General features: G+C 34.9%; 1 protein-coding gene across 1 annotated transcript in view; it reads right to left on the reverse strand.

Moving 5' to 3' along the window:
• The window catches only part of LOC122800919 (probable cation-transporting ATPase 13A4), an 846,809-nt gene that overhangs the window by 118,562 nt on the left and 707,816 nt on the right, over positions 1-20,431 (reverse strand). The window contains exon 27 of the mRNA XM_044070278.1: positions 17,985-18,211. Within this exon, the coding sequence (XP_043926213.1) occupies positions 17,985-18,211 (227 nt within the window). The remainder of the gene's footprint in view (positions 1-17,984; positions 18,212-20,431) is intronic.

The following is a 20,431-nucleotide window of genomic DNA, read 5'->3' on the forward strand; positions in this document are numbered from 1 at the left end:
TTTAAATATCATATTTCCATATCACCAAATTTCAAATTATTGAGACCATATAACATTGTAAGCTTATGACTCTTACAATATCAAAAAGTCAGAAAACATTAGAAGAGCAAATCCCAAAACATCAAAACCAGTAAAACACTTCAATTATTTACCATACCCTATGAATTTGCGGGGGGGGGGGGGCTGCAACCCCCCACACCCCATGCTAATTAAATATACCAACTCCAATGTTGCACTACATTGAAAAATAGATTAAACTACTCATATAGTATTTAAGTTCCACATACATGTACAGCTTTACCTGTGCCTCTAACACTCAATATGTACCTAGAATAGCCACAATTTTCTCACTTAAATACTTTCTTATCTACCTAACGCATGCATATAAAATGTTAATTTATTCTTCTTGTTTCAACGTATATTTCCAATAAATTCACCAGTAACACCATCACGTAGCACAGAAACATCCACTATATTGATTTTCATGTACTTTAAAATCTTAAAGAGACAACCCACTATTTCAGCAAACACCATCGCACTAACCCAATACATCTCAACATTCTGAGACTCAGCTATTTTAACTTTCGGTAATGTAAACTTACGACATTATGATCCTGATAATTTTAAATTCGGTGATATAGGAATATGATATTTGAAAGAAGTTCCATATATATATATATATATATATATATATATATATATATATATATGTATTTATAGTTTTATATATATATATATATATATATATATATATATATTATATATATATATATATATATATATATATATATAGATGTAGATATAGATATGCGTGAGTGTATAGGGGTTCACTTCAGAATATCGAATTTCCAAAAGATCGAATTTTATATAATTGAGACCATATGATCGATGTTTTGGAATATCAAAATTCTGAAACAAATCAAAAAAAAAAAGAAACAATGTAAATGTTTCTGCAGGGGGGCACCCCCCCACACCCCTGCTACTTAAATATTCCAACTCTGAGATCGCACTACAACAAGGAAAAGGGAAATCTCCCATTCTGCACTATATGCAGATCTCCGTTCACAATGTCGGGATTCTGAAAGTTCAATCATATGGTCTCGGCCATATGAAATTTGATCTTTCAGGATTTCGGCATTGTGAAGTGCTCCCATATATACATATATATATATATATATATATATATATATATATATATATATATATATATATATATATATATATATATATATATATAGTACCCTTCACTTAAGCGGACACTCATTAGCAAATGCCAAAATATTGAGCTGAAAAACTTGAATTACAGGGCATTGAATTCTACAAGTGAATGGGACCTGTTATTGTTTGAAATTGTGGAACAGCAGGGGTCAGAGTATTTGTCTTTCATCACTGTGGTGTGATCTCAGAGTTGGCATATATAATTAGTCTGGGTGTGGGAGACTACAGGGACCCCTGCAAAAAAAAAAAAAAAAAGATGTTTTACCTGTTTGTGTTAAACTGATATTGTACAAGTCAAGATTTTTTCATTTTTGTTATTTTGGTGTGAAGTATAAGTGAAATATATATATATATATATATATATATATATATATATATATATATATATATATATATATATATATAAATATCTAGATATGTTTGTGCATGTATATATTGTGCATCTATTTTGAATTATTCTTTTTGTAACTTTTGTGACTCTTCTTTTAGTGTCCTTGTACCTCCTTATAAGAACCATCTTAACACAGGACACCTTACTATCCATTTTGACTATTGTGCATTATGTAGGTCAATGACTGTACTGATTGTTTAGATCATTTACCTAGTGTATATTGAAATCAACTTTGTAATCAATGTCTTTAACTGAATATCTAGTTTACTGCTTATTACATATGTTTATTGCCTGTGTCAGTAATTAATACTTTAACTGTCATAAAAAAATCATGTATTCATTTTCAGTTTTAATATAGTGGTCCTTGGAACTTTTTCCGTAGGCCTCCAATAAAAATAGGCCACACCTAGTTGGATAACATAGCCAACAATGTATACATTTATTTATGTATGCTTGAATAAGCAAATAAAGCAACAACTACAACCTTGAATATAATTTCTGACCCAAACTCTAAAGTCACTACCTAGTACAAATAGTGAAGATATTTATTCAAATTTCTATTTACTATGACATCTGACCAAACATAATTCAATAAAATGGTCTTAATTGCATTAACTGCAATAATATTGCAGTCACACAGTTATCTGGATGCCTTACTGTTACATTAGATGTTAATGGAAAAGTTTCTATCTGAAATGGTTGTGTTTTAATTTATTATGGACTTCTTTCAATATTTTTATTCCATGATAACATTTTGGAAGGTTATGAATTAACGTGTGGGGAAATGAGACAAGGTTATAAAACTATCTAAATGGAGGGGAAATATTTCTAGACAGGATTGGCGTTTTTCTTCCATCATGCTCTTCATGTGATTTTGATACCTATTTTACAGTTATTTTTTGTAAGCTATTGTTGCTGATCTCTTTCTGAATAAAATGTAATGTGGCAAGTGGCAAGTATTTTAGCTTCTAAAATCATTGATTGGGCAGTAAATTTATTTACAATTCTAAGGACCATTTTTTTAAGATTTTTTTTCTTTGATTTATTAGAAGATGTGACCTTGACTTTTATCTTAGAAATAGGGTCACATTTTTTTTTTCGTCATACAGAATTCTGTTTCCTGAAAATTTAAAGAATGCAGTTTATCTTTTAGTAAATGTAACTATGTGTTTTTAGCATACATAACAATCTTGGATATGTTTCCTTATGTTTAATTTTTTTGCTTCTTTCTTATGGAACTATTAACTCAGAATTTTTGTATCACCATGTTATAGTAAGAGGATCTGGAAAAATTACAGATATATTATGGGAAGGACGAGGCCATTTCAAGATAAAGGAAGATGTGATAACTGTGGATAGTTTTAGAAATAACATACTTGAATTTTGGGCAGCTACATTAAATCATGAGGCACCTTTGTAGTTTATAGATTAATTGGTGGTTTTCCTTTAAAATGAAATTAGACATGGTTTGCTGCTCTTTCAGGTGTCACATTACTTTTTGCATAATCTGTATATTTAACATATACAATTTATTGAACACCTTTAAGAATTCCTTATCGGTTATGATCAAATGTAAATTTTAAAAGTTAAAAGAGTGAATAAAATCACAGGCAGAAAGTACTTGTATTACTTTTATGACTTCTCAAAAGTATTCTGCTCAGGATCAGTGACATAATGTATACATGTACTGCTTAGTCTACTTATGTTACATAGAATACTGGTCCACTTCCTTTCTGAGTCCAAGATGGACGTGAATGATACTATCTCTAAGTGTAAAAATGGTATATACATTTTCATTACATACATTCAACTGGGCTTCCATGGTCAATTAAACAGATTTTTGTGATTGCTGCAATTGGATGGAGAGTACTTCAGCATTGTAGTCCACAGCAGGACTGTATATTTAAAGAGTTGGGACAGGTCCTATCCTGAGATGGCAGATCTACTCCTAAATTACTGCACGTTGCCATACAATGTATTCATTCATTCATTGTATGGCAACATACAGTACTTCAGAACTGGATGGCATTCTAATTTTGATCTACATTTGTTATTGGAGCAAATGCAACAGTACTTTTGGTCTTGATAAATATTAGTTCAGTTCAATCCATTTTTATTACCATGCCTCTGTAATTTGAAAATAAAAAGGTATACAGGCATACAAAGTCAGCATGGGGCATTAATGCACTGATATGCAATTCATTAACAAGATGTTGATTCAGTGATAATGGTGGCTTCTGCATGCTGTGATTTTTTTCTGACATTGGTAAAGCAATGAATAGACATAGCCTTGGTCAATTGCATTATTTAGAAGAAAATGTTAAGTTATTATACATTTTCAAACAGAGTGGGTACCTTTCTTGGATAAGAATATTTCCTTAAGGTCGATTTTTCAAATATTGTTGTGAGAAGTTAAAGTGATTGTGGGTGCCTGTCTTCTTGTTGTTAGATTTCACAGATGATATGGAAGTTTTACTTTGATCACAGTTTGATAGAAATTATCACTGTGGTCCTTTCTGTAGAGGATTAAAACAAAGTATAGTCCTTACTTTGTCTTTGTTCACACTGTATATTAATAGTTTGGGTTACATTTACATTTTGGGTCACTTATTTATTTTTCTTTCTTTGTATAACTGCGATAGAACACTGATTCAAAAGGAAAAATTAACAAACTCGGCCCAGGCCTACAAGCTGACAAAGTAAGCATGACCATTATTAGCACAGAGCCAGCAAGGGAAAAAAGTGGAAAAAAGACAAACAAGCAAACCAAGGCAGATATTTATGACATTTGAGTGAATGAAAAAAGAGTAATAATGCTTATTAACAATATACGCAGTGTCTTATTCTTAACATATAGAAACATAAGGGAGTCTTACATTTTCCTCCTATTTCTTGACAGAGTATGATCATAGAGGTTAACAGGAGAAAGAAGACCAAACAGTAAATTAAACATGAGATGGGGAAAATAAAACTGAGGATGGATAGGGATGGCTTATTAGTGCAAATGTGAAAGTTGAGAGGAATATTTAGAGAAAATGGAGATAGTAAAATGGCTATTGTGGAATCGTTTGTATTTTGATTCCTTAAGTTGGTGTGTGAGGTTGGCATAATGGTTAAGGTGTACACCTTACAAACACTAGGTGCAGGGTTTGATCCTCACATGAGGTAATTGGCTAGGCTTAAAATAGCTCACTAGGGCAGTTAGCCTATGGTTAATTGACTATGCTTAAAATGCCCCACAGGAGCAGTTAACCTAATACTAATCTATGGACCTATTGCTTGAGGTGTTTTTTTTCAGTAGCTGGTATGAAATGATGGGTTTGTTATTGAAAGGAAGGACTTCTCAGATTCTGGGAGCTGGAATGGAGATGGCATGCGCTGTGTAGTGGACGTTACCTACTTTACCTTGTGTACATTTCTCTTGTGCTTGGCAGCATTCGATGATACAAGTCTGTTGCCACATCTCATCATTTGAGACCCCCTAGGTGACAGATATACCATCCTTCAGCTCATCTTTTGCTTGTTTTCTTAGGCTTAGTGGTAGTTTAGTCTATACAACTCATACAGCCTTAGTGGCAGATAGGCTATTCATTTTCTAATATTTTTACATCACCTAGGTGCCACATAGACTGTCCTTCCCCACTCACTTTCTTCTCATTTTCTTTGACTGGGGCAGATAGGTGATTCTTTCCAACCTTCACTGCTTTGGTGGCAGATGTGCTGCCTACTAAATTTTTTAGCCCAAGTGCAAATAGACAATTTTGACCAAGTCACCTTCATTTCCTTCTGACTTCACCCTCTGCATCCTGACTTTCAGACTGCTTCACTCTTTTCCCTTCTCTTCTACTACAGCAAACAGAAATCATATGCAGTCTTATCACACTGTCCTTTTTTCCCAATCTATGTAACATCTGCCTCTCTAATTAACATCAAAGCTGTGTCTTCTTCACTGACACACATCTTAACCTACATATCCAGTCTATATTTTCTGCAGCTCACTTCTCAACTTTTACAGCTAAGAAAAACATATTTTCCTACACTACATTCCCAAATGGATACCTCATGGCACCATTGCCCATGCAGTTCTTCAGTCCCTTAGATAATTTCAGTTTCTTCACACCCTACAGTTTCTAGTAACTAGTAGACTAAGATCTGACACCACAGTGTGTTCTCACTCTATGACTCTACTTCATGTGAATTACTGACCTCTCTATCCCTTCTGTCTAAAATCACATTATGACCACTAAAAAATAAAAAAATAAAAAATACATCCTTACTCACCATCTTCACCCTTTTAAGCTGTTTCATCTCATCAAATAACTTTCTCACAGCCATCCCAGTAACTCCCCCATCCATCCTCCAAACTCAGAAGTATCAATTTAAATTCCTTTTCGCCTAAACCACTATAATGACCTGATCCTCTATGTTTCTAGAAAAGGGTTTTTGAGTCAGACCTGCATGTTACACTATAACAATCTTATCTATGCTCTTAGGAAATATCTAACCTATGTGATATACTGGATCCCTATCATATGATTGAAGTTTCAAAACTTCGAAATTCATATGATCGAGATCATATGATCGATATTTTGAAACACTGAACATAAAAGAAAAAAAATAAAAGCAAAACTTTTTTTTTATGTTTTTGCAGGGGGCAAGAACTCCTACACCCCCCACAACCTCTGCAAATTAAATGGACCAACTCCAAGATCACACTACAGTGAGGAAAAGGGTAAATTTCCAGATCCGTGCTGTACCGTGATCTCCATTCAAAACATTCAATGTTTCAAAACTTCGATCATATAGTCTCAATCATATGAATTTTGAAGTTTTGAAACTTTGATCATATGATAGGGTGCAATGTACTACCTAAAACTCAAACTCCTTAAATCTGGTGATACACATTCAAATCCAGGCCCAGCTCTACATTTAAACTCAGCACATATTTCAACTCACACATCTTCAGTCAATACCCATTGTGTTAATAATTATACTGCTAGATTAAAAGACCACATAATCCACTGTATGAACACATTTAGAATTAACAATAAATGGGATACTTTGGAAGCCCAGATTACTGCTGAGGACCCACATATCCTGTACTTTAGCGAATCCTGGCTCAAAGTAAGTTCTGTCCTTCCTCCTTAATTCTATCAAGCTACAAAACCATTTACCATAATCGGCTAGGTTCACAGAATGCTGGGTTACGTAGTGCTCTTAATCAAATATAATACCATGTGCAGAGACAACTTCTACCATTCTTTCTTTATTCTATTAAAGTACAAAATTATCTATGACAACAGAGCAGGTTTTTAGAGTAGGGGTTATGTAGTTCTCTTAATCAAATATAATACAATGATAGACACTATTAACTATATGTCATTCATGCAAAGAATGACAAAGTACAAATCAGAGTAATAACTGACATCACTATACGAAAGCATACTTGGGCTGTCAACTATATTCCTCATCTTAAAAACATCAAATCCCATGGATGTAGGAAGCACAGATCCAAACCAAAAACATCCAAAGGCAACCACACAGTGAAGAAATATCTGTTTATTTAGCGCTTTCAGCCAAAGTTCTCATCTACCCTCTATTGCGATTATTAACCCTGCAAGAAGTATTTCCTAAAGCCATCAGTAAAGATCACCATCATACTAGGAAACCTTAATTTTAGTGCAATAGGATCTGGTGCTAAATAACGCGGGAAAAGGTTCATACAGTTTAACCTTGAATACATAGTAAAACATCCTAAAAGATGAAAACATAATCAGATAATGATGTAAGCCTGGACCTCATCCCTAACATGCCCTACCAGTACAAAAACTATTACCATGTTACTCAATGTCCTCAGTGCTCATTTAGCAATACTCTCCTCTTCATCATTCAGAACAATAAAACTTGCCTCACAAATCACCAAAGGTCATCCTTTTCCAAAACAAAAACTGGAAATCCTTAGCCATCACATTAGTATCAGTGATTGGTTATCATTTCCTTCTTCTTAAGGATGCAGCAGAGACTCTTTCACTATTTAACCGGGCTCTCTCTTCAATTCAGGGCTCACGTTTTCCATGTGTACATAGTAGGCTTAGGGGACAGGTTTGCCTATGGCTGTCTAGTGACATTAAGCATCCCATGAAACAGAAGGATAAGCATGGTTCAGCTGAAAGCAAAATCAGCACGATGACCAGTTAAACCAAAGCTACCTTTCAAAAAGAAGCAAATTAGAATAGCAACTATTATAGAACAACAACAAAAAATATTTTTGAAATTATTCATAATAAGATAAAGAATTCTAAGAAAGTTTTTATTAAGAGTTTCTTCCACTAACTTTTTTGGGGGTAATACATTCATTATATTGACTGCTTTGAACATTGAAGCACAGAACCACAACCACACAAGGTCAAAACACACAATATTGAAGGCACTGAAACAAACCCCCCCCCCCCAAAACACACACACACACATGCGCGCACACACACACACACACACACACACACACACACACACACACACACACACACACACACACATCGTCTGCTAATTATATATACCAACTCTGAGATTGCACTACAGTGGGGGAGGGAAAAAACAGCCCCTGCTGTACGGCTGTCTTGCACAACACACTACTGGCTATTCAGTGCTACTAAAAATGCCAGTAGCAGCACAGCTTTGGTAATATTATGTGGTCAATGTTCTGTTCTACAATGTTCAAAGTATTCCATATTACATAATGTCTTCCCTTTTTTTTTGTTCTTTTATAATGTTTTTAATTAATTGTGGTTTATTTATAATAGCAAATCACTATATTTATAAAATGAACAAATGCCTGCTACTAGTAACCCACAACAATTCTGGAAGGAGCTCATACAGCTAGCTGGGAAATCTACAAATATTGCCAACATGGCTAGCTATATAGCATCAAACTCTAGCAACAATGCTGTTGAAGAATACAAATCTTTTCTCATGTTGCCCATCAGAGATTACCAACTCCTTCGCTGCACCAATAAGACCCTTGTCCATATCCAGAGCTTCACCTTCTCATTTAATATGCAGCGACTTCCAGTCCAGTGAGATCTCTGAAATGAAGCTAATAATCTTATTACAAATTTGAAACACTCATTTTACTAATCCAACTTGGTTCACACCATGTTTCTCAGGAGAGCTGCAGATAAAGTTGCTAGACCACTCACCCATATTTACAATCTGTCACTCACTATGGGTATAGCACTTTCAGACGTACAACATTTTATCATCATTTCCCTAACTAAGGTACCTTCTTCTAAAACTTAAGGACTTTAGACCTATTTACACTGTTTCACCTCAAACACTATATAAGCAATTATTATAACACATAAGTAGCTTTGGTCTTGCTTTGGATGAATAAAATGCCTTCAATACTACTGCAGCCTTACTGTCATCAACCGACTCCATTTATTGTAACTTTAATGATGGGCTCTTTAAAAGAATTTTTTTGCAGATGTGATTAGGGCATTTGAAACAGACAAACACAAATTGCTTCTTTTTTAACCTGGCAACTTTGAAATAATTTCATGCTATTTTGTACAAAGTTCAGTTCTATATTGTGATTAGGACATTTCATGTATGGTCTAAGAGCCAACTGCTGATCCATGGTACCCTTACTATGGATGTTCCACAAGGCTCAGTTTTAGGGACTCTGCTGTTCTCTTAATGCATTAATAACCTCCCTGAAGACCTCTCTAAATTAAACATCATTTTATATGTTGATGACATTCTTCTGCATCAGCAAACAAATGCCCATCTACTCTAGAAACTTAATGTCAGCACTACTTTTCCAGCCTCTGCCAATGGGATGAAACATCTAATTAGTACAACAAAACTAATCCATCCATCCATCCATCCATCCATCCATCTATCCATCCATCCATCCATCCATCCATCCACAACTCTTTGTCTCATTTTCATACATGGGGTTGGGGTGTCACTGTAACAGTGACAAACTAGAGCCAAGGTTCACCCTGCCGGGTGCTAGCCCTGACAGAGCTGTTCTTTCACACAACACACTTGTATCCACACTTATACCTACGGCCATTTTAGAGCGTCCAATGGACTTACTGCATGTTTTAGAATGTAGGAGGAAAATGGAGCCCTTAGAGGAAACCCATGCGAACAAAAGGGAGGACATGCATACTCTGCAAAGAATGCTCTCCAGCCGAGAATTGAACCCGAGAACCTCTTGCTGTGAATTAACAACATTATCCTCTTTGCCACTGTGCTGTCCCTGCCACTGTGCAACAATGCCATGTTATTTCCTTCTCACCAAAAATGCAAACAGCTTACCGACAACAAAAATAATAAAATCCTTTATATGACTGAGTAGTACAAATATAATATTTAGACCATATTTCTGACCACTCTCTAACCTTCTCTAGCCACATTGATGGCATCATCAACAAAGTTCACTCTCAACTGAAACTCTTTTACAAGATTTCACATCTTCTTAACTCAGCAGCTAGAGCAGCCTTGTGCAAAAATGTCTTGCTACTTATACTGGAAAATGACTAACCATCACTGACTTTTCATTCAGGCTACAGTACACAAAAGCTATAGACTAAAGAAAACAAAATATGCAGATTTGCTCTTGTTGCCGACTGTCAATATCACTATTACAGTCTGTTAGAGAAAATTAAATGTCTGCCTATAGATTAAAAAGTATCTATTTTTCTAAGAATTCTTCTATATAATGTATTAAATCAAAGATACTACCCTCTTTTGAAATCTGTCCATTAGGGAGCGTGTACACACTGAAAGAAGCATGCAAGATGACTTTTTCGCACTTAATAGACCTCCTATTTCAGGAGAAAGTGTCTTAAGACTAGGCCCAGCCTTATGGAACAAGTTTCATATAGAAATAAAGTGCCAAGAATTTCAGAAAGGCTGTATTTGAGCACGACCGTACTGTTGTTTCATATAAATGCATTAAGTGCAAAGATTAATGATACTATTCAGTAATACTTAAAATACGCTTGTTTCCTGAGCCAAATTACTAGCTACTGCTTGGGATTGATGTAATTCATCTACATTTTCTGTTGCAATATTGTACATGCTAAATATATTTTATTTTCAAAATGAATAATTTTCTCTGGTATACTGCCAATTATACGTACAAAATGTTTTTTTCTTTTGCAGTTCTCTTAATGCTGCCTCTTAATGCTGTCACCAGGTACTAAAAGTTTTGATATCTTTTCTCTGTTCATATAAATATATCAATGTACTATATGGACGTTACACATCTGTACACTTCTTTCTATGCCTGTTCTTTGTCCAGGTCAAGGCTGGAAAGGATCTTAGGACTAGCCTACTTACCTAGTTAACAATTATATATTTTATTTATTTGACATTTGTTGACCGGGATAGTCCAACTGGGAAAAAACCCTTTTTCAGCGGTTGCCCGGGGAGAAAAGCTCCAGAATACAGCAAAACAAGATCATTTACATAGAAAATAAAATAAAAAAAAACAATACAATAGAGAAATAACACATTGAAACATAAGCAACATTTGACTTAATAGTTTGATATAAGTAAGTGGATAAAATTAATATCATATGTATAGTTAGAAGACAAAAGAAAAAAATATATATTAACAAGGGGCAGGGCTTAAGTGGGATGGTCACAAAAACATAACCAGATGGTATTTAGATGTTTGAGTATTTTCTTAAATTCATGGACATTGCTAATTAGTAAAAAAAAAATAACACGTGTCTCTACATCAGCTTTCTCCCTGTCTCTGTAAGAGTTTGGATCTAACTAGGTAAATACCACATTTTTGCATTATTCGTTCATAAGCTGTTACACATTCAAAGTATTTCAGTGATTCTTATTTAAAGTGACTCAAGACTGCTAACATCTTCAGACTTATAGACAGAAAATGTGTATTGTGTTCAGTCTTGGGCCTGACCATGTTGGTATATAAAATACTAGAACTGATGCATGTTTCATTGCAGTATATTTAAAAAGGGTTGCACATAGGTTTACTAGGCTAATGACAACAAGGGCCTGTTTAAGCCTAGCCATGCATCCCAAATCTCTGCCAAGTTCTGATACCCTTGATAAGTGTAAGCATGGGCCTGGGAGATGAACCATTTACAGGTTACCTCTGTCCATTAGAGACATAGGTGCCAAACCAGGGATGAATTTCCGATTTCCCATCCAGTTGTCCAAGTTGCACTTGAACTGAGTTAGGGCGGAACTTTGCTACACATGGATGGGAAGCCTGTTCTACATTAGAGTGGGGTCTTAAAATGCCCTATATGCCAGGCACAGATTTCCCCTCAAAAGCCTGTAGGAGACAGAATACAGGGATAGGGCCTTAAGGTGGTCTGCATAGGACATATTACTTACGCCTTACATTCTTTTAGGGAGGACTGTCTGTGGACGTTCCAATTGTTGGATATGCCTGGTTAGGTATATACCAAACAGGACATTGTGCTGAATGATAGGTATGATGAATGCTAAATACAGTAGCACAATGACTTCCTTGGACTTACCTTTGTTTATAACTTTACAACATAGAATGATTTCCTCACCACTGTAGACACATGAAAATCAAAGGTTAGATTACTATCTACTTGTGTCCCTAAGTCCTTGGCTACTAGGTCAACTCTAAGGGGTGTGTTATCAATATAATAGTTACCAGGGATGGATGGCTTCCCAAAGGATACTATTATTCATTTCTTCTTGGCATTTAGTTATAGTCCATGGCTCTGACACCAGTTGTTTGTCTATGTCAGCCCCTCCTGGAGAACATTTGTGTCAGTGTGAGATTCAATGGCAACTCCTAATTTGCAATCATCTGCATATCTAGTCAGCCAGAGACCACCAACATTGGCCTTGAGAAGTAAATGCCAAAAAGGAGTGGTCCAAGGACTGATCCCTGAGGGCCTCCACTTGTGTCTGGCCTCTTGGTAGAGGTAGACTCCCCAATTCTAACTTCCTGGGTCCTGTTTGTGAGCCATTTGGCTATCCACTGGGTAACATAGGGTTTGTACCTAACCTCTTGAGTTTGTCAACAATACCCAAGTGGGGTATTGTGTCAAATGCCTTGGCCAGGTCAAGGTAGGCAGTGTGAATGACTTTGCTCTCATCCATTGCTTTGGTGACCTTCTCAAAGAAGTCCACACGGTTGAGTAGGCATGATCTGCCCTTGATGAAACCAAACTGGATTGGGTGCAGAGTCTGGAGGTTTACTATATCTCTACTGATCATCTCCATGATAATTCTGTCCATGGCATTACATATAAGACTAGTGACACTTATGGGTCTGTAGTTTCCAGGGTCTGTAGATGGCCCACCTTTGTGCAGAGGAATGATTGTTGCCTTCATCCATCCATGAGGCATGAAGCCTGTTTGGAGGCTACAGTTAAATAGCTATTCCAGAGGCCCTGATAGGTCATGTTTCATGCTATTTAGAAGGCATCTTGGGATATTGTCTGGGCCCACTGATGCAGTGTTCTTGGTCTTAGAGAGAGCATTAAGGACCTGTTCTCTAGTGATAGTAGGGGGAGTTATATTTGATGATATTTCCTGAGGGAAGGTTGAGGGGGGAAAGAGGGTAAAGTTGGAGATGCATTTATCAGCCAGGAGGTTTGCTATATCTTCTGGCTCAGTATAGGTGGCTCCATTTACAATGAGCTCTGCGCACAATTGTGTATTGCCTTTGAGGTTGTGGACATAGCTAAAGAATGCTTTGTGGTTGTCTTTGGCCTTTGAGGCCAAACTTACCTCAGATATTACTTTGACAGGCTTTATTTGCCCTCTGAGTTGTTTGTATAGTTTGATGAGAGTGCTTTTACTCTGTGGGTGCTGCACCTCTTAATTTTTGCCATAATTTTCTTTCTCCTGTTATATAGCCGACTGATTTTGTGATTCCACCAGGGTGGCTTGTTTTTTTAGTTAGTTCTGTACTTCTTCCTGGTGGGTGCAGCTGCCTCTATGCAATTATTAACATGCTTGTACAGGGTTTCTGTGAACAGTTCTGCATAGGCAGAAGTGTTCTCAGGGTTTATGGGGGCTTGAAATTTTGCCAGGTTCTTATTTAATAGCAGGAGGTTAGCCTTAGAATAGTTCTTGAATGTTATAGTATAAACATGTTTATAGTCTATGTTGTTATTAACAGATAAAGCATTGCTTATGATACAAAAATTCTTGAAAGAACTATTAGATTGTATTACATTAGTATCCAGTGCAAACAAATACTGCGTATTCCTAGATCCAAACTGAATCGCAGCACTCTTTATGTTAAAAGTAATATGATTACCATTAGTTCATATGAATAATTTATATTATTTTCTAATTTTAAAACATCCTCCAACTATTAACACTGCGTCCTTTTTTATAGCCATCACCATTTTATATCAATATCTTTTTTGTTTCTTCATAGCCAAGTTGCAAAGTTCAGATAGCATAAGTCCCACTACAGACCCCTAATGAACACCACTTGAAAATGTTATCATTTATTGTCACATAAAAGTTTCAATGTATTAACTACTATTCAATTCTATCTTATTTGTACATATTAACTCTGATGTTAATCAGAGAATTCAGTAGTCTGGTATGAGGCCCTGAATCAAACATTTTTGGGATTTCTAGTTGTATGACTACAGGAAAACTACCAGGAAATATATCATTTTTCCATGAAAAAACATTCAATTATATAAATACTATCTTCTAATCCTTCAGATCAGTAGTATCTCAAATTCTGAGCCCTTGAAACATTAGAAAGTCAAACAGTGCACTGAAAAAAATGTCGTTTTGAATCCATATCTTTGTAGCGTGGCACACCACCATGTATTCTGTATATGTAGGTTTTACACCTACACTGTCTGAACTTGTATATAAAAATCCAAGGGCATACATTCTCTGTGCAATCATAGCAACTCCAGAGGATGCATGAAGTTAGTAGGTGGGAATACATGCCTCCTGAAAAAATATATAGTAAAATGCCTATTTTCACCTTGTCAGAAATAACTTTGATTCACTGGTGATTTGTTAAACTAAGAATAAGATTTTTTTTTTTTTTAATTTCTGAAACCTCAATTTTGTTAGGTTCAAGAATATCCAAATTTTCAGTTATAAAATATATTCTGTAGACTAAAATATTTTTTCACTTGCAGCATACACATAATAATCCATAGGCAGTATGGCTGAGGTGCAAAGAGTTTGTAAATCTGGTTTATTTAAAATGAGTAAATAGAAGAGAGACATATGGAGGAAGTTTAGGTGACGAGGCACTTTTAAAAGAAGAGAAGGAAATGAAATTATGTAAATAATGAGGAGGCACCAACTGGAATTAATTTCTTCTTTTTTAAAGCAGTTTGAAGGCATCTTTGGTTTTTGGATACCTTTCTTTGTAATAGTTAATTTTATTTATGGGTAAAAAACTGAAAATAAAATCAGCAGTCCTGAAGAAATTTAGTACTTTTATACTGAAAAAAAATACTTTTTTTTCTCAGAACCTTAGCGTGCTTTGTTGACTACGGTAGCAATTCTTGCAATTGAAGGTACTATGAGGACTGATCCAGATTTTCCCAGCACTTTGGATTTAGCAGTAACATCTATCAGTTTAAAAAAAAACAGTCCATGGCTCAGCATCAAGAAATCATGTGAGTATTTAAACATCATGATGCAAAACTAAAGAGCTGTCAAGAAATGTGGATTGCTGTAAAGCTAAGAGATGAAGTGGGGTCAGACATCAATGTATTATTAAATAACAGTAAGTGCTAAGTGACCTTCTGGTGTAGCAGGACAAAGTCTGTACTGTGACCCGGAAACATGTGTAACTAGCAGGCTGACCACTGGAGGAGCTGCATTGAGGAGAGAGTGGGAATGGGTGGCTAGTACTGGTTTGCCCATCCTGGTGGGGGGGGGGGGGCAGCCTAGGCTCAATGCAGTATATATGTAGCACCTTTAAGAGCCATGTGGGCAAGTAGATATACCGCTTAATCACAGGTTGTACATGTATGGTAGCATGCATGCACTTAAAGATACAGCAAATATATGGCACATGGTTGATGTCAGGAGGCAGTGAATGTTAGGAGATATATATCTTTATATATATATATATATATATATATATATATATATATATATATATATGTGTGTGTGTGTGTGTGTGTGTGTGTAAATATATATATATATATATATATATATATATATATATATATATATATATTTATATATATATATATATATATATATATATATACATATTTATATATATATATATATATATATATATATATATATATCTATATATATATATATAAAAAATATATATATATATGTATATATGTATATATATATATATATATATATATATACACACACACACACACACACACACACACACACACACACACACACACACACACATATAATATATATATATATATATATATATATATATATATATATATATATATATATATATATATATAGATATATATATATATATATATATATATATATATATATATATATATAGATATGTGTGTGTGTGTGTGTATATATATATATATATATATATATATATATATATATATATATATATATATATATATATATACTCTTCCCGACAGAAATAGGCTGCTACACCAATGTCCTTGATCTCTTCATTGGTGTCAGACAAGGGTTGGGTTGAGACTGGAGATGGCTAAAGGAAGGTCTGGTACACCTGGTGAATGAGGACAGGAGCTGGTGCCAGCTGATGGTTAGCTGTGGGCAGGGCACTGAGTGCTGTCATTAGCAGGGAGATAAGTCATTTCAGTTTTACTTGAATAAACAGAATTCAGTTGTTGGCCCTGATCTTGAAGTGATACGGGACTGTTCCAGGGATAAGCTTTTTGTGCTGTCTCCTTGGGGATACAGAACAGTGATGTGACACTCCAAGGTAGGATGCTGAATGGCCAGCCACTTATTCACATAACACTTACTTAGCTGTAATGAAATCTGAAGGATGAATTCTATAATCCTGAGTACAGCAAACATTTTGTCCTTAATTCAATTCAGCCAATAAAGTGGTGCAGATATATTCACAGATAATGGTAAGAAATTATTTCTACTTCCTGGCACAATAGACAGAACAAATGGGTTTCATTTTTTTTAATAAGAATGCATCTTTCCTGTGGTAATACCTTTGTCCTCTGAAACCAGTTTCACAGCTTGATATTAACAACAGCAGCAGCAAATTACTATATCAGCTATTGCTTATGAGTATGAAGATACAATAATAAAGGCCAGGAAAAATGTCTACATTCACATTTCTCCCCTTTATGCTGCTTTTCTTGTTTATAGTCTGTGTGAACTGTTTAGTTTAAGCATAACTCATCAGCTATGTTCTGAAAAAGGTCATCGCCCATTTGGAGTTACCCAATCACTAGCATGTATTAAACAAATTACGCAAAATGTGTAAATATATACATGCTGCCTGTCATTAGCATCTTTGTACTGTAATGTTTCATCCATGACAGACCTCTAAAATGGTGATGAGATAAAGATTGCAGAAATATGACTTGTCATCAGGTGCATAGTCCCTGCAGCAGTAATGACAGAAACAACAGGAATACAACTTAAGAAAAATGAACAAAATGGAAATCTGGCAACAAACACAACTGCATGATATAACTCATTCTCAGTAATAGTGCATATTGCCAAGGAATCTTGAGTTTGTTATCTGTCTTGGAACTTCATTTGTGATATATAAGTAGTGCGTAGGGCTGAATGCATCAGGGACAAGAGCAGACGTGTGCCTTTAAAGGCTTAAAAACTTGTTGGCATTAGTTTGAGCTGTCTCACTGGGAAGATTTATAAATTATTTTGCGAGATTTAAATTCTCAAGCAGTGAAGTTTTTGAACTGAATTCAGACTTTGAGTATTGCTTAACATTCTGAGCACTAAAAATGATAATTCTTAAAAACAGAAAAACTACAATTGTGAACAGGGACAATATATACTAAGTCCAATGTTATGACGCAAAGGAGTAGCTTCTCACAGGTGTAGCAGTCTCTGAGTTAGTATATGGGTATGGTGCTGCTGAGGGTGCCTCAGTGCCCTATGTCTAAAACCATTTCAAATGGGACACCTGCCAGTTTTAAAATTCAGTGATTTTTTTGTATCACTATTTATTTCCTAAAAGTCTGAGTGGGAGCTGCAATTTCAGGGTATTTCACTTGAGGTTTTTGTAACTCCACAGACAATCATTATTATTTAGAATGAAGCAGCAGTGTGTGCACATAATTGTATTTTAGCATCAGCACTTACAGGTTTGAAATAAATAAATATTTGACTAATAAAATGCAACTGTTAATTTCTGCAGTGATGTCTGGTTACTTACAATTAGTATAAATAGGTTTGCGAAATGGCTTCCCCTTTGAGAATACAAATGCCACAATAATGCAGTTCATGACAGACAGCAACCAAACAGTGGTTCTTTCATAGCTAGCATATCTTTCTTCATCTTCATTTTCATTCATGTTTGTGACATTGTCTGCCATGGTCATGTTCAGGGAATAGTTATTGGGAATCTCCATGCCAAAACTGTTGTTTAGTATTTGACAGCCACTGGAAAAAAAAAAACGGTTAAAGTAATTTCAAGTAGTAAAATAAAGTGTTTTCACCCTCATCCTCTAAATTCATACAGCCCCTGCCTGGAATATAAAACGGACATCCTCTCTGGGATCCTCACTCGTGGATGCCCTCAGGTAGGATTTACTTTGTTGAATTTTATTTTTCCCACACTAACAGTCAGTATATGGGTATAACCGCATAAACATGTCAAAGCCAATGTCCATCTGTAAGACAGTTTTCCAGACACAAAATATAGCAAGAAGAATTGGTATTTAACATATTAATTCTTAGTTATGTCACTATTTTTATGTATCCTCTAAATACAAGTGGACTGTTTCTTATAATGATGATGGACCAAATAATCCTTAATACTTTTTCACATCTACAAGACATAGTTGCCCTAAAAGGTAAAATGTTGTAAGATATGCAAACTTCATTAAACAATTCTAAAGTCCTTTAACTGTTGAAACAACAAACTGAGACAAAACCAGAAAAAATAACATTTCCCATCTATCTCTGTAAAATCGCCTTTTGAAAAATCAGCAGCAGTTTTCCTGTTATTAAGCACTATAACTATATCAAGATCTCAAACTTTATAAGCATTTTAATAGTCTCTAAAGAATAAAAATGATTAAATATCTTTTTAGCTTCAGATAGGAAGTCTGTAAGTATTCTCCATGTACATTCAGGCCTTAATATTTCTCTGCAGATGGTTAGGATTATAGCTAGGATTATAGCTAGAAGCCTGTAAAAGCAAATAGTTAAAAGTGGACTTCCTATATAACTTGCAAACATAAAACCAGAAATATCATGTAATGAAAGACACAAAATTTAATCTCAATAAGAAGATTATACTCTATAAAATATAAACGTAATCTATCATAAATCAGTTTATTAAGTGCAACACTGTCTTGGTGGATACCCCTATGAATAAATAATAGATCAATTCACAAACCCAATGCAGAGCAGCCACAAACAGAGACGGGGTACCACGCCAAAAAAGATAAAATGAATACCAATCCAAAAAGCTGGTTCCCCTGATGGCAATAAAACGATGTTAGTATTCCAAAAAGTCAAAAACAATCCAGAAAATACGTCGCTAGAGACTTTGTCGCAAGTAAATGTTCATTTATTAAGAAAAGGAGTGAGCGCCGCCCTAAGCCATAAGGCTTTATCAAACTCTTTAACATCAAAACCTACATTTAAAATCTTTATAAAACACAAAACCATTCTCATTGGTTAAAAAATGTACACGTCACAGTTTCTTAAAGCAGTAGGTCACATACTGCCTTTTCGACGATGTTCCTTCGTACAAACCATAACGTAAAACATCATTATATAAATAAAACTGCTTATCAATCCTTAAAATGACTTATCCCTTTCTAGATTTATACAGTATAAAGCTTTTTAGGGCTATTATAATCACAAGCGTGTAACTAGTTACTTATAAAAGCTAAACATCATATAAGAAAAGGAAATAAAAAGGAAATAAAAATCATGTAAGATCGCTCTATGGTGATCGTGACAAAATTAGCAAACCAGGAGCAGAGTGCACTCATAGATAATATTTCTTTTAACTAACATGCCTGATAAGCATGCTGTACCTAAGAAAGTGCCACGACCTTTCTTGTTACTAAAACTGTATACAGTAAATATGGTCATACAGTCATATAAAAGTAAATAAACGGCAGTAACCAATAATAAAAACAATGTCACATATAAAAGAAATAGCCATCCACATAGGGAGTGGCAATATAGTAATAATATTTTGATTCTAAACAGCAAACAAGTAAATTTATATTTGATACATACAAATACAATATCTTGTACTAATTCGAATAGTTCGTGTCCTATTTAAAACCTCAACAATGTTTCCCTAGTTTACTGTATAGTTGGAAAGCCAAAAATGGCTCGAGCCATAAACGGTGATCTAAACACAACTGTAAATTACCAGACATAGTGGATGTTTCGTTCACATTAACATCGCCGCACAAGTAAATAAAACTATGCTGGAACCATGTGCAATAAACAAGTACCACAAAATGTTCTCTCCATAGGTGGAATCCCAGAACAGTTTTTCATAATTGAATACACCATCATTCAGACAAATTACCTTAAACGCATTCCAACAGGTAAAGTCAGTAATGCAATGTTCAAAATACCTTATTTCTGCATAAAGTGTGCATATACTCTTCCTAAATTCTATAATATCTT

Source organism: Protopterus annectens, chromosome 4.part1, assembly GCF_019279795.1.
Source record: "Protopterus annectens isolate FY-2018-M chromosome 4.part1, PAN1.0, whole genome shotgun sequence".
Taxonomy (NCBI): Eukaryota; Metazoa; Chordata; order Ceratodontiformes; family Protopteridae; genus Protopterus; species Protopterus annectens.